The sequence below is a fragment of the Trachemys scripta genome, chromosome 1 (assembly GCF_013100865.1).
Source record: "Trachemys scripta elegans isolate TJP31775 chromosome 1, CAS_Tse_1.0, whole genome shotgun sequence".
NCBI lineage: Eukaryota > Metazoa > Chordata > Testudines > Emydidae > Trachemys > Trachemys scripta.
The window spans coordinates 346,543,727-346,567,370 of NC_048298.1; the positions used below are offsets into that span (position 1 = coordinate 346,543,727).

At 53.7% G+C, this 23,644-nt stretch overlaps 1 protein-coding gene across 3 annotated transcripts in view; it reads right to left on the minus strand.

Annotated features, from left to right (window-relative positions):
* The window catches only part of LOC117871394 (arf-GAP with Rho-GAP domain, ANK repeat and PH domain-containing protein 1-like), a 118,501-nt gene that overhangs the window by 60,235 nt on the left and 34,622 nt on the right, over positions 1 to 23,644 (minus strand). For all 3 annotated transcript variants that reach the window (XM_034759328.1, XM_034759329.1, XM_034759327.1), the window contains exons 3-6: positions 23,505 to 23,575; positions 21,426 to 21,529; positions 6,290 to 6,457; positions 47 to 116 (exon numbers count right to left, since the gene is read on the minus strand). In XM_034759328.1, the coding sequence (XP_034615219.1) occupies positions 47 to 116; positions 6,290 to 6,457; positions 21,426 to 21,529; positions 23,505 to 23,516 (354 nt within the window). In that variant the 5' untranslated portion in view covers positions 23,517 to 23,575. The remainder of the gene's footprint in view (positions 1 to 46; positions 117 to 6,289; positions 6,458 to 21,425; positions 21,530 to 23,504; positions 23,576 to 23,644) is intronic.

Genomic DNA, 23,644 nt, shown 5'->3' on the forward strand with positions numbered 1-23,644 from the left:
GCTAGCGACCTCCCTACCCTCTGGCCCAGCCTGCCTCCCCACTCACCTTTTCGCTATCAAAATAGCGGAGGTAGTCGGCATCTAGCTTCACCCAGCGCTTCTGGTAGATGTATGAGCTGTAACGGGATGGAAACGGCTGGTTAGCCTTGGCGAGCTAGCAGTGCCAGCGGGGAATGCAGGGGCTCCTGACTGCTCCCTTTGCGAGCCAAGCTCAAGGAGGTAAGAGCATGGACGCTTGAGAAACACGCACCGGGGTAATCTGCCCCAAAGGACTTGCAACGTACCCAGCTGGATGGCATAGGAAGGGCGGGCTAGACACACAGGCATGCTTTTCCTGCTTGATAGTATAGACCCCTGCCCACCTGCTCCCCGCCTAGCTGTTTAAACGCAGGCCGGTATCTCGCAAGCAGCAGGGCATCCCGGAGAAGGGGTATGCAGGAGGCCAGAGCAGCCGTCATGTGGATCAGTGCGGGGGTGGGGAGGCGCCCCCTGTGTGAGGAGAATGTGTCTCCCGTGCACTGGGGAACTGGGGGGCCCAGGGACCCGTGCCCCCCCCATTTTTCCCACATGTGCTGTGGGAAAGACATGATCATAGAGGCGACACGTGGGTGGGGCATGTGGGGTCTCCCCAGAATGTGGCCAGCAGCAGCCTTTCGGCCCTGTGAGGGTGGAGGGGTAAGGGATGAGCTGGTCTGTCAGAGCTCATCCCTTCTCCCCCCGTGGTTGGAAGCAGCTCCAATCCCTTCCCACCCGCACAGGGCCTCCAGGTGGCTAAAGCCTCCAGGCCACTGCTGGCCACTAACATAGTCCAGCTGCCTCCTGTCCCTCCGGCTGTAGCGCGGGCAGGAAGGGGTTAAGCCCTAAGGAAGCGTTGTGCATTAGGCCCCCAGGGAACCTGACTGCAGGGGCTTCGGCAGCTGGCCGGAGGTGGCTCAGCAGGAGAGGGCGCCCCCTGCAGGAGGAGCAGCGCCTCACGTGGCTGCTGCCTTGCGGACAAAGCAGTCCCTGGGGCCGGGACCCGGACCAAGCAGGGGGTGAAATGGGTGCTGCTGCGGATCCCATTCGGGATGGGAATGGGCTGGAAATCTCCTCCTCCCCCCAGCAACATTGAGAACTAAAGTTGTCTTTTTTTTTTTTTAATCTGTCCGTACTATAATTAGACCTTCAATACGATAATGTGGCGACACTGTGTATTCTGGCTATTTAGGTGACAGCTATACTCTGCGGGGTATTTGAGAATTATTTTAATTCCTCCGCCACTTTGGCCTTGCCCCCCCCCACACTTCTACAAAGGCTCCGGGGCCCCTGCTCCTGCGGCTCTTTGCAGCACATGACAGTAGAACATGGCGTGATTGAATTATTAACCAATCGACGTTATTAACCAATCAGGATGCTTTTACTATGTCATACGCCCACTGTAGGTGATAAAATAATATTTGGCCAGTCATCTTGCTGTGAGAATAATATGTAGAGATATAGGCACTAAATATTTCCTGTCATACTGTTTAAATCTGACTATATAGTACGAGAGTAAATGAAACCATGAATTCACAGGACTGTTTTGGGTAATGCTGATCGCTAACTTGGCTCCTGAACCACTGAGCTCTGAGTACAGTAACTCCTCGCTTAACGTTGTAGTTCTGTTCTTGAAAAATGCGACTTTAAGCAAAACAATGTTAAGCGTATCCAATTTCCCCATAAGAATTAATGAAAATAGGGGGGAGGTTAAGTTCCAGGGAAATTTTTTTCACCACACACAAGACTATTTTATATATATATATATACAGTATAAGTTTTAAACAAACAATTTAATACTGTCCACAGCAATGATGATTGTGAAGCTTGGTTGAGGTGGTGGAGTCAGAGGGTGGGATATTTCCCAGGGAATGCCTTACTGCTAAATGATGAACTAGCACTTGGCTGAGCCCTCAAGGGTTAACACGTCGTTAATGTAGCTTCACGCTCTACAAAGCAGCACAAATGGAGGGAGGAGACACAGCTTGGCAGAGAGAGACAGAGACACACACTGTGTGAGAGAGAGAGAGAGAGAGAGAGAGAGAGAGAGAGAGAGAGAGAGAGACGCGCATTGCCCCTTTAAGTACACTGACCCCACTCTACATACATTGCCTTTTTAAGTAGATCATCAAGTTGAGACAGCAGCTGCTGCCAGCAAGCTCCCTCCGTCCTGAGTCCTGACATGTTCTGCCCTGCTCTATAGAGATGGGGTAAGCGGGGTGCAGGAGCGGGGGGAAGGGGACACCTTGACCTTAGCGCCCCCCACAGCAAGCAGGAGGCTCCCAGAGCAGCTCCAAGGCAGAGGGCAGAGGGCAGGAGCAGCACATGGCAGTGGGGGGAGGGACAGCTAATTGCCCGGTAATTGATAGCCTGCTGGGCGGCTGCTGCACAGGGAACTTAGGGAAACGGGGAGCTGATGGGGGGCTGCCGGTCCACCCTGGTTCCAAGCCCCCAGCAGCTCTCTCCAACGGGCTGCTCTTCCTGCAAGCAGTGGACAAAGCAGGCGGCTGCCAAACGACATTATAAGGGAGCATTGCACAACTTGAAACGAGCACGTTCCCTAATTGATCAGCAACGTAACACGGTTAACCGGGACGACGTTCAGTGAGGAATTACTGTATCCCTGCTCTAGGGGATGTTTCCACCATCCCTCCCCATTCCCCGATTTCCCTCTTACTGCCTTTGCTCAGCCAGTGCTTTCCACTGGCCCAGCCCTGCCAAGAGTTATCTGGGCCTCCTCAGTGTCACATGGACAACGAGAACTCCCCTCTCCCGTTCCCGAACCTGCCTGGGCACGGAGCAGCCAGCAAGTTCACCCTCAATGTGGTGCCGTCGCTCCCAGCTGGCGAGGCCAGGCCCCATAATCCCACACACGTACGTTGTAAAAGCCTGCTCTCCCCACCGCTCACCCCACCATAGATTGCCAGCCCGGCTGCTTTGCGCCTGCGAGACCGTTCGTTCACTCTCTGTATCTCAGGCCATATGGGCAGGGATTCTCGGCTGCTGAGTTCTGCTATCTCTTTCTGGTCAGTTTCACTAGCCGGCTCTGTCAGCTCAGGTCTGGCTCACAGCACTGTGCAATCACAACTAGTTTCTCAGGAATAATTTAAAGGAAGATTGATACGTGTATTAGGGTGCATAAGCCACCCTTAAAAGACACTAGCCATAGGGCAGGGGCCTAAGCTCTGTGGGCTCAGGGAAGACAGGGCGGGAACAGGTTGCCACAACAGTTCCACCACCAGCAGGAGACCTTTGAACAAGACGCTTTATTGGGGGAGGGGAGTGGCTAATAAATCAACCATCCCTTGAAAGCCAAACATACAGCGATCTCTCCGTGCGTCCGGTACACAGCCGAGCCTGTATACCGCCCTGCTCTGACTCCATTGACATCATCCCTGAACCACCACTGTCCCCCAGTCTCTCCAGACTTCAGCGTGTGCAGGCTGCCACAGCCCGAGCCCTGAAACATACAGCACCCGCACCCCCCGTCCTCCGACTGCTCCAACAGCTCCCCGCTCGCTTCAGGGTCCAGGCTGAAATCACACTGCCTGGGTGAGATTCTCTACATCCTTTGCCCCTTTGGGGTGGTGCAATGGAGCAGGACAGCGGCCACATCGGGCCGGCTGAGACTCTCCCCAACACAGGGACATTCTCAATGGACACAGAGCCAGTGTAGCCCTAGCTGGTCCCTACAACACACCCAGTCTTGCCCCAAGGTGGGGCAGCATGCTGGGGTTGGGAATGGGACAAAAGACTTGGCAATCTATTCTCAGCTGTAGTCAGTCCCTTGAAGAGCTGGCACAAGTTAGAGCAACCCCAGGGCTTCTCTCACCGGCTCCAGGGCTGGGGACAGTGCACATGCTCCATGAGAATCAGGGAGCCAGGACCCACGGTCCCCTCTGGGCATTGTCTGTTACGGGCTTTCTTGCACCTTCCTATGAAACAACTGGCACCATCAGAAGCAGGAGACTGGTTAGACAGAGCATGCTCTGAATCAACCCGGTAGCTCCTGGCTTCCCACTGCTCTGTGAAGGCAGTAAAATATTTACCTCATGGGGCCTGATCTCACAATAGCTATGGCTAGATTAATCATTAATATGGGAACTCTCTCTCTCTCTCTCTCTCTCACACACACACACACACACACACACACACACACACAGAGTCCCAAGACACACATCCCAAGTTAGTTACTAGGGCCTGGTCTACACTAAAACATTATATCGGCTTAACTACGTTGCTCAAGGCTGTGAAAAATCTACACCCCTGAGCGGTGTAGCTGACCTAAGTCCCTGTATAGATAGCCATAGGTTGATGGAAAAATTCTTCTGTCACCTAGCTACTGCCTCTCAGGGAGGTGGATTACCTACACCTGTCAGCAGCGCAGCTGTGACTAGCAGCTGCAGCATTTCAAGTGTAGATAAGCCCTCAGCCAAGCAAACACAACAGACAGTCTGCCAATGTCCTGTGACTGCAGTCCTATGTTAACAAGCCACTTCACCTTGAATGGTCCCTTAGAACAGGGGCTCTCAACCTTCCCAGACGACTGTACCCCTTTCAGGAGTCTGATTTGTCCTGTGTACCCGCAAGTTTCACCTCATTTAAAAACTACTTGCTTACAAAATCAGACATCAAAATACGAAGTGTAGCAGCACACTAGTACTGCACAATTGCTTATTTTCTCATTTTTGCCATATAATTATAGAATAAATCAATTGGAACATAAATACTGTACTTACATTTCAGTGTATAGTCTATAGAGCAGTATAAACAAGTCATTGTAGTGACTTCACTAGTGCTTTTTTCTGAAGCCTGTTGTAACACTAGGCAAATATCTAGATGAGTTGATATACCCCCTGGAAGATCTCTGCGTACCCCCAGGGGTATGCGTACCCTGGTTGAGAACCACTGCCTTAGCATATGTGTTAACTCCTTATGTTAAGCAACCTGTCCCACCTTGTACGGAGCTGTGACACTCCGAGTTCCCTTCCCAGACCTGAAGAAGAGCTCTGTGTAGGTCAAAAGCTCGTCCCTCTCACCAAGGCAAGTTGGTCCAATAAAAGACATCACTTCACCCACCTTGTCTTGCTAAAATCCCGGGACCGACACAGCTACAACAACACTGCAAACAACAAAAAACCCTCCCTCTCCCATGGAGAATCTTCTAAGGCCATGTCTACACTGTCACTTATGTCGGCAAAACGTATGTCGCTCAGGGGTGTGAAAACAACCACACCCCTGAGCAATGTAAGTTTTGCCGGCATAAGCACTAGTGTGCCCAGCGCTGTGCTGGCAGGAGAGCTTCTCCCGCTGACAAAGCACCCACCGCTCGTTGGGCTGGCTTTATCATGTTGATGGGAGAGCTCTCTCCCGTCAGCCCAGAGCCGCTACACCAACGATCAGCTGCCTAGGTACTGCTCCTCCGCTAGTACAGACATGCCCTAATTTAGGAGCATGGGCCCTTTAAGAATAGCCTGGAGGCTGCTCCCCTCCCCGGGGTGACCAGCTGACTTACAGGAGCAGTGCGATTTCCCGGCTTCCCATTAATAAGCCAACCCAGGCATCGCTGTTGGGTAACAGGGAGGAAGTGCCACCCGCCAGCCATTCGTAAAAGCTCAGCAGTCTCTGACGCCTGGCGTTCAGTAGGGAAATACCAGCATCTCCACAGCAGAGATTAAATCAAAGCCCTCAACGGAGCGAGGAGGAAATGGATAAAGCAGAACAACTGTAGCCCAGGGCATAGGATCTGTCCAAACAAGCCAGGGCCCAAGCGGCAACTTGCCAGGAGTCTCAGGGCTGCACTTCAGTTTGTCTCTGGGCACAGGCTGCAGCTGCCTTCCTCTTTAACGCTGCCACCTGCACAGACTGCAGACCCCTCCGTCTCGAGGAAGGGCTCATACATCAAGGTGGGGCGTGGCATGCTGGGACCCGTGGTCTCCGGGTGCCGCTGCCCTTCAGAGTGACAGACAAGGGCGGCCGGAGGCTGCGTGTGACCCTGCGGGCTGCTCTTGGCCTGACGGCTCCCCGAGCCTAACGCAATCGATGGGACTAAAGGGAGGTCATGCGGGGGTGCAGTGATGAAATCAATAGCTAAACAGGAAGATTTCTCTCATTCAGCCCACAAAATGTGGGGAGATGGCTCGGGGGATGGGGGAACCTTCCTCTCTAGCCATTGACAGGCCAAGTTGGCGGGGGGACCCAGTTCACACCGACCTCACCGGTCCCCTGCTCCAGAGTCAGTCTCCCAGGCTGCGCCCTTCGGAGCGTTACTCACCCTTGGGGCGGGTTCTTGTCCAGCCACCCAGCTTTGATGATGGGTAAGAGCTGGGCGGGGGCGTCCAACCCCTCTGTGCTGCCGCTGTGCATGCTGGAGCTGCGGGAGGAGACGGTGCCGCTGGACTGCAGGGTGCTCAAGCCATAGTCATTCCAACAGCTGCTGTCGCTGAGGGCAGGAGCAAAGGGGGAGATGCGGTTAGGAGCGGCCCATTAACCAGGCAGTTGTGACTTGCCCACCACCCTCCGCTCTCCGGGTTTGCCTATCTCCTCTCCATACCAGTAGCCCTAGGATCAGTGTCTGAGATAGAGAAGAACCCTCCTTCCCCCTAATGGGCAGGGCTGGCTAAAGCCAGGTGCAAGCAGAGCACTTCACACTCTTGCCCCAGCGATCACCCCTCATCCGAAATGCAAAAAAGCCTGTTTGTCAGGCACAGACTTTGCCCGCATTCCTTGTCCTTGGGATAATGTATTACCCTGAGCCCAGGGTCTGGTTTAAAGCAGCAGTGCTGGTGGGGGGCAGGGATAGGACTTAGTGTGTGTGCAGGAGTTGTACGATGACCCGCGCAGTGGGGGCCCTGATCCCGAATGGGGTCTCTGTATACTACTGGACATGAATCTGAAACAAGCGTCACCAGGCTTCCCCTCCTGGATAAGCCAAGCCCAGGGAACAGCAACCACAGGCAGGGTAAGTAATGCGAGATGGGGCTGGAATTTCACAACACTTCCCAAGGAGAACTGGGGCTGGTTGGGCACCAGAGGATCTCTCAGCGGAGAAGTCTCTGGGGTATGGCTCCTCCTTTCCAGCAGCGGGTGCAGCAAAGGGGTCAGCTTGAGGCCAGGGGCGAGTGAGCCTGGACACACGTGGGATCAAGCAGGGGCCAAATCCATCCCTGATGTCACTCTGTGACTTCATTGGCTGGAGCTGGTACAAAGAGCCAGGCCCGCTCTCTAAAGCGAGGACAGGAGCACAGGGAGGATTTGCAAAGAACATCTGGGAGCCATTCAGAGCCACCACAACAGACCTCACAGAGAGGGAAGGAAGGAGAGAGACAGAGCCCAGCCCTGTGGGTTCGTCTGGCATTTGCGGCGGAGACCACAAACCTCATCTCCCTTCCACCCTGCCACAGCCCATCTCCCTGAGGTCCCTCTCCAGGACTAGAGCAAACAGGCTGCTCACCTCCCCCCGCCCAGGTCGCTCCCCCAGAGTAGCTGAGGCAGCTTCTGGTCTTCTGCTGGAATCTAACCATGTGCTCCACTACAGCCGAGGCACATCACCTCCACTTGGGGTCTGTAGTTGGGGTCACAGGTGCCGATTTCGTCCCCCACTTTGCCCCAGGCCCTGCCCTCACTCCACCCCTTCCCCCAAGGCACCACCCTGCTTTTCCCACCCCTGCCCTGCCTCTTCTTGCCCCATTCTGCCCCCTCCCCTGAGTGCCTCCCACCCTCACTCCTCCCCCCTGTACCTCCTGCACGCTGCTAAACAGCTGATCCACGGCAGGTGGGAGGCACTGGGAGGGAGGGGAAGGTGCTGATTGGCAGAGCCGCCGGCAGGCGGGAGGCGCTGGGGGGAGGGAGAGGAGCTGATAGGGGGGCTGCCGGTGGGTGCAGAGCACCCACCATTTTTTTCCCATGGGTGCTCCAGCCCCGGAACAACCACGGAGTCCACACCTATGGTTGGGGCTGATGATTAATTACCAGGAGAGGGGTCTGCAAATCAAAGTGACAGCAGCCTGTCACCCGAGACAAGCACAAAACCAGCCAATTTCTTCCCCTCTCCGCCCGAGACTTTGATAGAAAAATGGCAATTGCTTACAGCTCTATGGGCCTTCCCGGCTCTCCAAAGCCCCTCACCCCAAGCAGTGTTCCTGACAGCCCAGTAAGGGAGCTGAGCCACGATGTCCACTAAGGACCAGGCTCTTTCCGGTCGACCTTAAATGGAAGAGGCTCAGAATTCCTTGCGCCGGACCCTGAAATGCTCTGCTTATGCACAGGACACAGGCAGTGGTAGGGGAAAAAAATCACTCCCTGCCCCCAAAGGGCCCTCGCACTGCCCAGAAGGGGTCTGTGCTCTCCCTGGACCATACAGGTCTTGATCCGTTGCTGAGGCTGCCGACGAGGGGACAGCCACTGCGGTGGGTTTGGAAGTTCCTGCCCTAGAGGCAGGGCCGGATGAAGGTTCTGAGGGACCGAAGGGTCTGAGGGAAAGGCCAAAGTACGAATGACATACTGCAACCAAAATGATGAAGTCATCAAACATTTCTCTACATACACTGGGCGGTGCCGGGCTCAGGCGATCAGCCCAGGGCAGCACGGGGCTCAGGTGGACAGCCCCAGTGCCAGGCGCCGTGGGGCTCAGCAGTCAGTCCAGGGCACGAGGCTCAGGTGAGCAGCAAAGCCAAGTGGCTTGGGACAGCCCCGTGCAGGGTGCAGGATGTCTCAGGTGAGCAGCAACAGCAGGCGGCTCAGGACAGCCCCGTACGGCATCCTGCTTGCACTTGGGGGGAGGGATAGCTCAGTGATTTGAGCATTGGCCTGCTAAACCCATGGTTGTGAGTTCAATCCTTGAGGGGGCTGCTTAAGGATCTGGGGCAAAAAATCTATCTGGGGATTGGTCCTGCTTTGAGCAGGAGGTTGGACTAGATACCTCCTGAGGTCCCTTCCAACCCTGATATTCTATGATACTTAGGAGGAAGGCAGCCTAGGAGAAGGACAGCATAGCATCCCTCCTGCTATCTCTTACTCAGAAGTATCTGTTGAAGAATTGAGTGGGGTGCATGTCTGTATGAAGGTGAACACTGCAACAGTCCCCATCCTGCTCACCTCTTTCCACCTTGTGCTTCTACCCTCAGCTGCACACTGCAAAGCCAAACCCTGCAGGTGTTTCCCCCAAGCTATGGTCTCTACATAGCCTGTCTCGCTCTGACTGCAGTCTGGAAGGCAGCCAGCTTTGATTATGTAAGAGAAAACCACTCAGGTGTAAAATCCACTGAAGAAGAGGAAGTAGGAGTGGGGAAATGACATTGGGTGGCCTTGTATGTTAGGCTGTCTTGCTCTGAAAGCTGCCTCCCTGGCTGAGAACAATGACTTACTGTTTTGACATTGAACCCAAATATTAGTTGTGGGATGATACCCAGTTTGTGTAGTTAATTGCTCTGCCCAATTCGAATAATAGAATAGAATCGTAGGACTGGAAGGGACCTCGAGAGGTCATCTAGTCCGGTCCCCTGCACTCATGGAAGGACTAAGTATTGTCTATTCTAGAATGTGTGATCAGCAGCTCTGACATGAGGTTTTTAAAGCAACAGCCCCCTACGGTTTGCATTTGTTTGTTTTAAGCTTTCTGTAAGAAAAAGGTAACAGCTTTTGAGGTGACAATGATTTAGTTGCTGTTGGTCCTGCTTTGAGCAGGGGGTTGGACTAGATACCTCCTGAGGTCTCTTCCAACCCTAATCTTCTATGATTCTATGACACAGAACTTTAGATGGTTGCCCAGTCATAATATTTAGCACTTCTGTACTATGTTAGCTCTTCAAAATCATTGTACAAACATTAAACAAACTTAATCTAAAGCCTTTCAGCTTTTGAATGACTAGGAGTTGACACAACAGAGCTATTCCCTGTTGTGTTCTCTGCCCCCCTGAACAAATAGACTTCACTGAAAATCAGCATCTTAAAAGAACCATTCGGGATCTTTCAAAAGAACAGTCCAACCAAGGCTGCTGTAGTGACACCCTTGTTACATCAGGTCTGGTGTTTGTTTAAGGCTGGTGTAGAATGTAGGGAGAGCTTCCTGTTTTATTTGCATGTGTAAATCAAGCAGACCTTGCTTATTTTTTCCCTTTAAAGTGCTCAGAGTTTAGGGGAGGAAAGTGAATGAGATTCTGCTTATACCATGTGTGAAAAAGCAGAAGGGACCAAAATCTACTCTTGTGCAAAAATCTGTTCTCCCTGAAGTCAATAAGGCTACACAGTTGTGACTGTCAGCAGGAATTGGCCTGTGATCTCATTCCCTTCTCGAATCACATTCCACGCTTACCCAACGTTTTCCACTCTGGAAAGAAGTTAGTTTGAGTTGGGGCAGAAAAATGAGGACTCACTTCAGGTTAATTTAGCTTTAAGTTTTTGGAACGAAACTCAAAAGAAATCAAATGTGAGGTACTTTTATGATGGATTGAACTGCTAGAGAACCAGCAAATGGACAGAACCTGCCTTTTGCCTATTCAGCCAGCCTTTCTATCTTAGCCTGCTACAATGTGGATTGCTCCCCATCCTGTAAAAAAACCCTCTATTGTGGGTCTAACAATACTGCCTCTTCCCCCTGCCACCCCCTTGCCTTGCCCCCACACAGGCATTCACCGGTTGTCCAGAAACTGGACCCAGCACACACAGTGTGGACCCAGGAGCTGCCTGCCAGCCTCAGCAGAGGAGAGGGACAGAGGGAACCTCTTTCTTCCCTGACAGCTAAGCAGAGCTCCGGAGAAATTGGGTTGGGAGTGCTGGGCGGGGGGGGGGGCAATGCCTGCCCGAACTACACCCACGGCTGGCGCGGGTTCCCGTGGTAACCGGATTTTTAGTGTCCGGTCACCAGTGTTAACCGGATCCCTGGCAATGTGTTCCTGCAGTGCAGGGAGACCGGCTGGGAGCTCCTTCCAAGCCACGGGGGCTGCTTTGCCTTTCCTGCTGGCAGGAGCGCTCCAGCTGGGCTGCATGAGCAAGCTCCCCCCTTGTCCGGCCCCGGCGCCCCCTGCCTGGCCAGTAGGGCCTAAAAAATAAGAGGACCTAAGGCTATAACCTTATTAGCCTAATGGTTCCAGCCAGCTTCCCGCAGGCCTGGATCACCCAACAGCCCTTGAGCACTGTCTGGGCATGGGCCTGAATCAGTGAGCTGGCCACAAACATCTCCTTCACCCACTGCCAATCAGCCACTGGCGTGTGGGCTAGTACCCCTCGGCAATGGCTTCTGCGCTGATCGAACTAGAGAGCAGCTAGTCTCCTGCAGGCTGCAGCGTCCCCCCCCCCCCATGTGTGTCCCCCCAACAGCAATGGCACAGGGCGGGCTGGGTGCATTAGCACATGCAGGCAGAGAGCTTTAAAGCTGCGTAACCTAGTTTGGCAAGTTCAGTGAAACGCACTGACCGGAGAATACGGATCTTTCCAAGACTCGAGCTCCAGTCAACAACACACCGCAAACAGCTAGCGCGGAGGGGGCGGGGGGCATTAGTCAGATGCCTCCCACAAACACAGGAACTTGCCTCCCTCCTCCTTCCCCCACACCCTCGAGTGTCACACACACCACTGAGTTCCAGAGACGCGTACACCCAAAGCCCAGCATCACAACTAGCTACTGGGGGCCTGATCCAAAGTCCTGGGAAGTCAAGGGACAGATTCCCACTGACTTCAGTGGGGCTTTGCAGGACACCCTCTCCCTTTAATGGACCAGCCCAGCAACCTGAATCCGGACTTCTAAATCCAGATCCAAACCTCGCAGCTCAGGCTCATGTCTAGACGAACGTGGAACACATGGACAGATACCCCAACAGGTTTCACTCTGGGGAATTATTTCCTTCTCTGTAGATGCTTAGCCAAAGTGACACAAAGTATCTATAATTACAGAGAACACCCAGAAATTGTTTCACCGCTAAATGAATCCGGCAAATAAATGAATTGGTCTTTCATTATGTGAAATTGCTCTCAGTTGCTCATTAAGACCACAAATTACTTGGGCGATGGGAAATTATTTTACTGCTCTTAGTGATTCCTGTTCTTTTTACTGCTCTTAGTGATTCCCCCTGCTCACTGCATATAACTAAGCAATCTTCTCCTTTGGCTGTGGTTTTCAGAGCGGCAGTGTGGCCTGGGGGCAGGACAGCTGAGTTCTATTCCCGTCACTGGCCGGCGGCGTGGCCTAAAACAAGCCACATTGCTCCTCTGCAAAGCACTTGGGGACAGAGCAGGGGATTGAACCTAGGTCTCTGGCGAGCACCCTAACCACTGAGCCCATACTCCCCCTAAGGAAAGGGACAGGGTTAGACAACAGACACTGATTGTTTACCGGGGTCCATTTGCCTGGCACAATGTGGACACACAGTATAGGATGGCTGCCCCCACCCATCTGGCATTAGCATTCAGGCCCATACAGATAGACGATGCTTTCCCCCCGTGCAGGCCTCCTTTGAGCCCCATTCACTCGGGAGCAGGTTAGCAGCACGCAAACAAGAGAGCTTTCCATGGCGAAGACGGCTTTTTTGCAATATTGACCCAAGTCTAGTAAGACTTCGGGGGCCAACACAGAAGCTAGTGTGTCCTAGGGCTTTTCTACACAGGGAAACTCAGGCCTCGTCTACATGACAAAGTCAGATCGACGCAAGGCACCTTATGTCGGCCTAGTTATGTGTGTCTACACTTCAATTAGTATCCCACTGACAGGAGCGCCCTGTTACACTGCCATAGTAACACCACCTCTCTGAGCAGTGTACAGTCCCAGTTGATGCACTTAGCTCAACGCAGTGCATGCGTAGATACTGCATTCCTTATGTTGACCCTAACTGTCCTCCAGCAGCTGTCCCACAATGCCCAGTGCTGACCGCTCTGGTCACCATTGTGAACTCCGCTGCCTTGGGGGTCACGGAAACCGGAAGCTCTCCTCCCTTTTCAAGCCCCGCGCATTTTTGAAATTCCTTTTCCTGGTGGCCCGGTTTGGCGAGCACACCTAGCAGTTCTCCGCTGTTGAGTAAGCTGCAGACGCGCTCCTGCTGGGCGTGGACAGGAGATACTGGCTCTCCTGGGCCTGTGTGGAGAAGAGGCTGTGCAGGCACAGCTGCGAACCAGCCATAGAAACGTCGACATCTATGGGCAGATTGCTCGGGGGATGCAGGAGAAGGGGTGGAACAGGGCCCAGCTGCAGTGCCCCGGGAAAGCCAAGGAGCTGCGGCAGGCAGACCAGAAGGCCAAGGAGGCCAACAATCGATCGGGTGCTGAGGCGCAGCCCTGCCATGTTTACATCTCCGAGGAGCCCAAGCCAGAGGCCCGTGCCAAGAACGTGCCCATGCAAGGAGGAGGAAGTGGTGGGCGAGGAAGGGGAAGAGGAGTATGGGGAACAGGCGACTGCGGGATCCAGCCACACAGAGAGCCAGGGCCTGGTTTTGACTCCACCGCAGTCCAGCCAGTCCCCCCAGTCGAGCACGGGCGAGCTCAATACAGGGGTACGTGTGTAGATAAATTTTCAATTACAAGGAGAGCCCCTCCCCCCAAAAGCAGCAGGACACATCTTCTGACTTATTAATTTACTTGTGCTAGGAGAGGTAGTGATACTACCAAGAGAGGCAGAATTGCTATCTGCTTTTCATTCCCCTCTGGATGGGGGAGGGGAGGCCATGCAGAGCCTTTTCTTTATGTGCACAGAGAGAGCTCAATGAAACCTCCATGGAGGTACTCTGCAATCCTCTGCTGAAGGTTTCTAGAGAGCGCTGCCTTATTTCTTCCTCCACGGTAGGACACTTTCCCACGAGGCCCAGCAATAACTTCAGCAGGCACCATTGGTGTGCACAGGCTAGCAGCACACGGGCGCGGGCGGCTTTGGGGCGGCAGCATCATAGAGTCATAGACTTTAAGATCAGAAGGGACCATCATGATCATCTAGTCTGACCTCCTGCACAACGCAGGCCACAGAATCTCACCCACCCACTCCTGTAACAACCCCCTGACCTATGTCTGAGTTATTGATGTCCTCAAATCGTGGTTTAAAAACTTCAAGGTGCAGAGAATCATCCAGCAAGTGACCCGTGCCCCACGCTGCAGAAGAAGACGAAAACCCCCCAGAGCCTCTGCCAATCTGCCCTGGAGGAAAATTCCTTCCCAACCCCAAATATGGCGATCAGCTAAACCCTGAGCATGTGGACAAGACTCACCAGCCAGACACCCAGGAAAGAATCAGCTGTGCTCTCTCTGCCTTTGTGGCCTTCAGGAGTGAGATAACAGCTGAAACCACCAATGCCTGAGGGAAACAGTGCCAGTATTCAGTGCTATTTCCCAATACCGCTGCAATCATGCAACTGAGCAATTCCCGCCTCATTTCCCCAGCTCTTGGTGGGCCGTACTCACCAGGGCTCCTGCTGTGACTGGAAATCCCAAGCAGAAGTGAGACTGTAGTGCTTAAAGCTTTAGGGGAGTGAGTTCGGCATCTTAAGTTTCATTTTCTGTAGTGATCACGCTGGCAATGCTACCTCTGTGTGTTTTCTCTTCAGCTGCTGCCATTGCGGCCTTCAGGGTCTGCCCCTCCACACCCGTGGAACGCCCGAGCCAGATGAGGAGGAGAAAGAAGAGGACTCGGGATGACATGTTCAGTGAGACCCTACCAGCCGTGAGCACAGGGCCTGGAGGATGAACACGGTGGACAGCCTGGAGAAGCGGAGAATGCAGAGGAGAAAGGCCCAGGAGTCCCCGCAGGAAACGGAGAGTGGGAGGCACCAAGACACAATGGGGCTTCTCAGGCAGCACACACAGATGCTGCAGACCCTGCTGGACCTGCAGGTTCCACAGTCCCAGGCTCACCTCCCTCTGCAGCCTGTTGAGAACTCACTATCGGGACCTCCCTGTGCCCTCCCTCCACAGTCACACGGCATCAGGGGTCGGCGCACTACCGGCCATCCAACATCTTGACAGACGAAAGGAAACATGACGAAGCCAGTCCATCAATGGTGTGGGAGAAGAGCCCAATGCACGAGCGGCAAACCTTCCCACAGCGGCTACAGCTCCACTCGTCGGATGGAGCTTGGAGCACACTCTGCTTCCTGATGGCTCTCCGTGACGACTGCACCAGCCTTGATGTGGCTTCTCCCGACGGAGCGGCTGTGGGCGAGGCTCTCCCAGTTGTCAGGGGGATGCTGAATTTCTTGAGACCTTGCCTGACCTTGTTGCAGTACCAGAGCTTTGGCCTTCCTCTGCGTCGCAGGCAGGTCTTGAGTTGGCCGTACAGCAGTGCCTTCAGCAGACGATCTAGAGGCTTGTAGGGACCCATTCCACGCGTCCCAGCCAGCGAAGCCTGCGAGTGCCCAGCGTAGTCTGCACAGACTGTAGGCTGGTTCTCTCTAGGATCTCATTATTGATGATCTGTTGGTCCCAAGTGACTCCAAGGATTTTTCTGAGATTGGAAGCTGTTCAATCTCCACTCCTGTGACCCAGCTTTCACAGCCGTAAGGGAGGGGACCGAGGCCACCAGCCTGATATTCAGGGCCAGCAGCTTGTTGTTCCAGACACGTGAGGTAAGTTTGCCAAAGGTGACAGAGGCTTTGTAGATTCTGGCATCAAGTTCTCTATCCAGGCTAAGTGAGCGGGTTAGAGTTGAGCCAAAAGAGCAGAAGCGATCCACGTTATCCGGCGCTTCATTACCGACGTAGATTTTAGGTGGGATGTTGGTGCCCTGTGACACGACAACTGGTTTCTTGATACTGATTACCAGGCCGAACTTGATACATGCCTCAGAGAACTTATTCGTCATGATCTGCAATTCATCAGGTGAGTTAGAGACGAATGCAGCATCATCTGCAAAGAGCAGATCCCGAACAGCGACTTGGGTGACAGGCCTTCTGCTTTGGAAAAAGCTGCCGTCCATCCTCGATTCAATTAGTACGCCAGACTGATCGTTTCCAAAAGCATACTTAAGAAGAATAGAGAAGAAGATGCCGAAGCCGGTTGGCGCTAAGACGCAGCCTTGCTTCTGCTAAACTCAGACGATGGTTCATTTTCATACTGGATAGTTGCTTTCATTCCCTCCTGGAACTCCTTACATAGGGAAAGCAGTTTTTGTGGACAGCCAATTTTCGACAGGATATTGTATAGACCATTCCTGCTAACCATGTCCAAGGTCTTTTGTAGGTCAATGAATGCTACGTAGAGAGGTGCCTGTTGTTCATGGCTTTTTTCTTGCAACAAGCGCATTGTGAAGGACGTTGGGGGGGGGGGACATTAAAGACAATCACAGCTTCACATACACTGAGCTGTGAAGGCCACGGTTTCCCCTTCATAAGTTCTGTTCTCTTGTTTTATGAAGTTTTATTAAGTTTTTAATGTATTTGTTTTAAAATTGCACTTTTTTTGGCACCGATTTTGTTACAGAATAAAATTCTACTATTTGGAACATAATTCATCTTTACTAGTCCGCTGCTGAGTGCTCCGCAGTTCTGAAAGCAACCAGTTACCTGTTACTGCACAGTATGACACAACTCACAGGATCATTCACAAACAAAATTAACAGGTGCACTGACAATGTTATATTCCTACATATACAGCAATCACTGTACGATTCCTACCAGGCCACAAAAAGGGCAGGGCCAGGCAGGACACACTACTACAACACACACTGCTCTGGCTCACTGTTAAAGGGGTCTTGCAAAGCCTCCCTGAGCCATATAGCTCCGCACTGAGCTCTTCTAATAGCCCTTGTAACTGGCTGTTCAAAGTCAACAGACAGCTGCTCCACCTCTGCCCTCTACCCTGATGGAAACTTTTCCCGCTTTGCTTCACAGATATTATGCAGGACACAGCAGGCAGCTAGAACTATTGGGATCTTTTTCTTGCTGAGGTCCAATCTTGTGATTAAACAACGCCAGCGACCCTTCAAACAACCAAAAGCACATTCGACTGTCATTCTGCACCTGTTGAGCCAGTAGCTGAATCATTCCTTGGTGCTGTCAAGGTACAGCTTCATGAGCCAAAAAAGCAAAGGGTAGGCTGGGTCCCCCAGGATCACCATTGACTTTTCACCATTCCCAGTGGTAATCCACCGGATGGGAAAGAAAACCCCTGGTTGTAGCTTTCTGAACAGGCCCGTGTTCTTAAAAATGCGAGCGTCATACACCTTCCCTGGTCGTCCAACACTGACATCCCTGGTGATCTACCAGCGCTTGCATAATCATGGAAAAGTAGCCCTTTCTGTTCGTCTACTCAGTGGCAAGGTGGTCGGGTCCTATAATAGGAATATGCGTGCCCTCTATCGCTCCACCACAGTTCGGGATCGTTAGGTGCAAGGCCATCCACTATGTCCTGCACATTGTCCAGAGTCAAGAGTCCTGCGTGGCAGGAGGCATATAATGGCCCTGCACACTTGCATGACAACGGTCCTTACGGTGGATTTCCCAACTCCAAATTGCTTCCTGACTGACCAGTAGCAATCTGGTATTGCAAGTTCCCACCGTGCAATCACCACTCGCTTCTCCGCTGTCAATGCAGCTCTTATTTTGGTGCCCCTGTGCTGGCGGGCTGGCGCGTGTTTGGCACAGAGATCCAGGAATGTAGCTTTGCGCATCTGAAAGTTCAGCAATCACTGCTTGTCATCCCAAACCTGCATTACAACCAGGGCCGGCTCCAGGCATCAGCTTACCAAGCAGGTGCTTGGGGCGGCCACTTCAGAGAGGGGCGGCACGTCCAGCTGTTCGGCGGCAATTCGGCGGATGGTCCCTCACTCCCGCTCAGAGCAAAGGACCTCCCGCCAATTGCCGCCACAGATCGCGATCACGGCTTTTTTTTGTTTGTTTTTGTTTGTTTGGCTGCTTGGGGCGGCCAAAACCCTGGAGCCGGCCCTGATTACAATGAGATCCCACCAGTCAGGGCCTGTTTCCCAGACCCAGAAGCAGCACTCCACCACCTGCAGCTGCTCCAGGAATGCCCCCAACAACCTTGAATTGATTCTCGTTATGTGCCACAGCCATCTGCCGTCCAAGAAATCGTCATGTTCCCCACTCGTTTGGTTCTTCTTGCAGCTCTATACACACTCCAGGATCGTGCGCCCGGTGCTTGCAACGCTCATGACAATAGTGCAGAGCTGTGCAGGCTCCTTACTTCTGTCAGAAATGGCAGACAGCAAGGAGGGTCCTGCGGGTTTGTGGGTTTTGCAGAAAGGTGCAAAAATTATGGAATACAGACAGGGCCAGCTCTAGGTTTTTTGACGCCCCAAGCAAAAAAGATTTTGGCCGCCCCCCCTCCCCCTTTTTTTGGCTTGTACACATGATTATTGGGGCAATAATCGCAGAATATAATCACACATCAGCATGTTTAGTTGACTCTGTTGCTGCAAATTTCAGAGCAGAAAGTCCAAGGAAAATCTTTAGCTCCTCTTTGAGCTGAAATAAAACAGGGAAATTAGTCAAACGGATCTTGGGAGATGCACGCAGGCTGATACGAACATCTAGGTAAATCAAAACTGTTAAAACTCAGTGATCTTTCACTTGTTAAAGAACATGTGTCGCTTACTCTGAAGGGAAAAAAAAGGAAAAAGGCTCATAAAAAAATTAATTGCGCCAGGAAAAAAAAATCAAACTCCCCCAAGGAACAGGAAGTGAGATACTTTATTACTATACGTTGATCTGTCAATGCCACTCATGGAAAGTCTGAGCAATCAAGCTGCAGCAAGCATATTATGGTTACAGATATCTAACCAATGTTGAAATTAGTCAAGTTGAAAAGTTCAGCAGCGAATGGCTGCAGGGACGCCTGCCGCCATACCTCTTTCTGCTGTCAGCATGTGAGAGGAGTCCAGGCTTGGAAACAAGGCTGAAATTGACCATGTGCCAAGAAGCAGAGTTGAGCAAGGAAAACCCACAGTAACGTTCAACCTTAAACCGCAAAGGAAAAAAAGGAAAAAGGGGGGGGGGAGAGAGAATAAGAAGGCGAAGGGGTGGCTGACTGTGCTGCTGAGCTGGGAGTGTGTGTGTGTGTGTGGGGAGGACATTAGCCAGGTCCAGCCTCTGCTAGAGCCATGGAGAGCCTGGTCCTATCCTGTGTCCTTTATCCAGGTGATGGGAATATCAGTGAGGCAAAGGCCTGTCCAAAAAGGCTCTGCGGAGGAGCGGAGCAGCAGCTAGGGCCACCTGGGAAAGCTCTGGGGGAAGCGGAGAGAAGCAACGGCAGCCAGCAGCAGCCCGGCTCCATGGAAGGGAGCGCATCAGCTGGGGAAGAGGAGTTGGGGTGAGGAAAGCGCCGCGCTCCCTTTGCAAGCTCCCTGCGGTTTCAGCTCCTCCTTGTGCTTCAGTTTGCCCGGGGTGGGGGCCCGGAGCAGCCTCCTCCTGCAGCCCGGGTGGTGAAGAGCCAGTGGGAGATTAACAAGGCACGTCCGAGTCCGAGGCAGGAGGAGGCGACATCGCCAGGCCGCCGCCTGGCACTTACTGTCCACAGACTGGAGCGCAGCCCTGGAGCCCACAGCAGCTGGTCTTGGAGGAGCCGGACCTGGTAATTGTGTCCGGCCGGCGGATCCGAGCCCACAAGTCGGTGCTGGTGGCCAAGAGCGACTATTTCCCGCGTGCTCATCCCCGGACATCCTGCGGGTGAAGGGGGTGAGCCTCGGGGCGCTGCGCCTGCTCATCGACACGGCCGGCATGGGCGACGTCCGCCACGACAACCCGGCCGAGGTGGTGAACGGCGCCCGCGTGCTGCAGATGCCCTGCGCCCTGCACTGCGCGGCTGAGGCCATGCGGGCCCGGCTGCGCCTCCACAACTGCTACCAGCTACTGTGCCGCCCCGGGCAATGTGCCGCCCCAAGCAGGTGCTTGTTTTGCTGGTGCCTAGAGCCGGTCCTGGATACTGATACCGTTATGGGTTGGAGACAGTTGCAAACTGGGAAGTTGACCCCATGCTCCCAGTCACTGCTGTGCGACTCATTTCAGTCCCATCAGGCATTGCCAAAACTTCCCAAAAGACAGAGCGCTGGATGGTGGCAAGTTGCACAGTGGGATACAAGCACTCAGAGCGAGTACGTACTCCAGCGAAACAAGAGCCAAGTAGGCACACTCACAAACAGTGTACTGACTGCAGTGGCTGTCTGCTGACGGAACTGGAGTCAACGTAAGTTTATGGCGTAGTGTAGATGTGGCCTCAGCAAAGTTCATTCAAATTAACTAAAGGTGTGAATTTAAAGCAGATCGGTTAAACGGCATTAAATCCTTGTGCGGGTGCTCTTACTCTGATTTAAAGTGACTTTAATTCGGTTTAGCTGAATTCACTTCCAAAGTGAATTAAACGGAACCAAATTAAAGAGAACAGGAGAGCTAACAAGTTCGGTAGCAAGGACAAGCAAGCTGTTTTGGTCTCTCTTGGCTGGTCTCAGTACTAGAAGAGATCCGCGCTGCAACAGGCTTCCCCCTCCCCCTCCTTCTGGCTCCCGTCTGCTCCCAAGGCTCCTACACTCAATCTCCTCCCACCATCACCGGAGGCTTGCGTACCCTCCCCTTCTCCTGCAGTGCCCAGCACCCCCACAGACAGACCAGATGTCCCGATTTTATAAGGACAGTCCCGATTTTGGAGGCTTTTTCTTATATAGGCTCCTATTACCCCCACCCCCGTCCCGATCTTTTACAGTTGCTATCTGGTCACCCTAGGCAGAGCCCAATCCTCGCCCCTACCTCTCTGCTGCAGGCCACATACTACAGGGACTCCACAAGGAGGCAGCCCGACCATCCAGGCCTCTCCAGTTTGCTAGTCCCCCCGGGCCAGGCCTGGGAAGGGAGGCAGGACAAGAGAACAGCACACAGCAGGCAGCACTTAGCTGTTTGCAGGTTTCAGGGAGCAGGGAGGCTCCCTTCGAACACCAGCCAGGGCTTCTGCTGCCCCTCTGGTCAGGTCTGCTGAATGGGCAGCCAGTGGCCTGAGCCTGCCTGGGAGGGAGGGATGTGTGGAGAGGGGAGGGTGACTGGCTCTGAGCTGCTCAGGGTTAGGGGAGTCTGCAGAGGCCTGCACAGCGGCGGACGCCGTGGCGATCCCTGTGCTAGGACAGGCCGAAGCCAGGCCGGGTCCTTTGAGTAAAATCAAATGCAAAAAGGGCCAGATCCTGCTCTCAGCGATGCCAGGGTAAATCCAGAGTCGCGACACTCCCTTCAGAGGGGTGGCTCCGGATTTAGAACGGCATCTGGCCCAAAGTAATGCGTATAACAAGCTCGCGTGAGAAACGAGGTGCTTTTAAGTAGCCAAGGATCTGCCGGCCCAGGCTAGATCTCCTAGGGCCTGCATGTGTAATGCTCGGCACTGCCTCCCTTCGGAGGCTGCTGTCAGCCACCTGACCGGTCCCGCGCTGGCTCCATCATTCACCACAGCAGGGGGGAAAACACATGCACGCGGGGGGGAGTAGGAGCAAGAGGAGGGGTCCCTACTTGGCAGCCGGCTGGTCGTAATAGTCTTCAATGAGCTCGTCCTCGCTGAACAGGCTGTTGACTCGCTCCGAGCGCAGCCGCCCCCTCATGGTCTCGGCATCGTCCTGCAGAGACAGAGACAGGGAGGGTGATGCGGAGCAGAGACAGAGACAGGGAGGGTGACGTGGAGCAGCCCTTCCTGTTTCTAGTTCCCTGCTGTCAGCAGGGCTGGCCGGGATGAAGCAGTCCCGCACCCCTGCGTGCTCTGCCCACATTGCAGCTCATGCAGACAGACCTGCGCTTGCATGAGCACCTCGCTAACTCGGGTCCCAACTGCAGCACCGATCCGCCTCCTGTGTCATTACCCTGGGTTCCTCCAAGCGGGCTTGTGCGGCCACGCCGAAGCCTGCGTTGCCGCGGCGTCACTGCCATTGCTACGTGAGCTGGCTAGAGTAACGTGAGCTCAGGTACGTCTACACGCGCTGCGCTCACGCCCCGCAATGGCAGTGTAGACACACCACGTATCAGAGCAGAGCAGTAAAGAGAAACTGGGAAACGCCAGAGGTCCGGCTGATGGGTTAGGCTGAGTCCTCTGGGGGGACTACCAAGCTCAAAGGGGGATGGACAGGGAGGAGACGGGGCCATTGTGAGCACAAACCCCACCCCCCCACGGCACATTTGCACGGACACGCCCCTCCCAGCCAGCTCCTCAAACACACAACGTGGGGAACGTCCTCAGCGCGGCCAGGATCCACTCAGAGGGAGAGACAGTGCACGCCAGGGGTTCACACGTCGCCTCCGGGAGTGACTCAGATTTACTTCCTTCATTGGTGTGAATTTGGGGCTAAGAAAAAGCCAGGCCTGGTAGAGGCAGAGGATGTACAAGCTGACCTGCAGCCCCTCTGCTATGCCAGTCCTGGGTCCCCACCCAGCTTTGCCAATACTCACCAATCCCAACTTGCAGCGCCCCCTGCTATTCCGGCCCTGGACCTCTCTCAGACAGAGAAGGCCAGTCGTGCTAGACTGTGATTACAGGCGGTGATGGGTCTAGCTGGAGACCAAACTCACAGCACATGATTCCTGAACCCAAGCCCCTGGAGAGGAAAGGCCAGTGCCTGTAACTGATGGCCCCACTCCAACGTCCTAGCTCTTCTGCCCGCCCCACGCCTCTCCCCAGCCTCAGAAGAGCATGCACCGCCCTCACAGTACAGGGAAGTGCAGCCGGAGATAGCTGTCAAAATTGCTGCGTTGGGCTTTGGTGAAAAGTTCTGCATTTCCTCTCTGACGGAGACACAGACGCACACAAGCAGTCCCCTCAGCACAAATGCCCACACCCCACCACCACAAACTGATGATCACTACACCAGAGGCAGCTCACACTGAATCAAGGGTGCATTTATTCAGGAACCTAGGCCCAGATCCTCAGGGGTTTTTAGGCTCCTCTCACTGTCACCGGCTCTGGGAGCCTGGCACCCCTCAGCACTGCCTCTGATTTGCAACTCGAGAGCCCCTGGGGCTGGCATTAGAACAGACAGAATTGAAACGTGTCTCTATGAATCAGCTGTGGCCAGTCAAAGGTAGAGCTGGGCCTCATGGTCTCTAGGGTCACCCCCGAAAGCAGCATTTCTGCTCTCATGTCCCAACAGCAACCCAAGCCCCTTCAAGTCCTAACTCACCCAGTCAGTGGCAGGAGTGTTAGACAGGTATTATCCCCTGTACCACAGAAAAACTGGGTAACAATGTTCTGCCTCCCTCAACTCCCCCTACAGTTTCAATTAGATGCAGCGTTCTTCTTTGCTTCCTCCCCTAAAGCATTGTGCAGTGTTGCTGTGTGCTGTTAAAAACTGCTGCGTTCCACGCCAGACTTGGTTGCATTTCAGCAGTGAGCGTCCGAGCCCTGGACACTCTCTGGTCCTTTGGAATGAATGCCATGGTATGAAGTTAATGGGATCATCTGACTTTTCCACCCCACCCCTCCTTTCCAAACAACATTGGGGCTATTTTCTCTCTTCTTGTCTTTTAAAATGGAAGACAGGACAGACAGACCGACCCGCTGAGAGAGCCAAAAAGCCCGGACACTGCGCTGTATTATGAGCCAACCTTGTCACTCATTTCTCCTGCGGTAGCTGCCAATTCCTCCTCCCACGGGGGTTCTTCATAGTCAGAGTCGTCTGTGAAGAGACACAAAGGGAGGCTGAGAAACATTGTTCATTCTAAAGGGGGTTCAGGGAGCATGCACC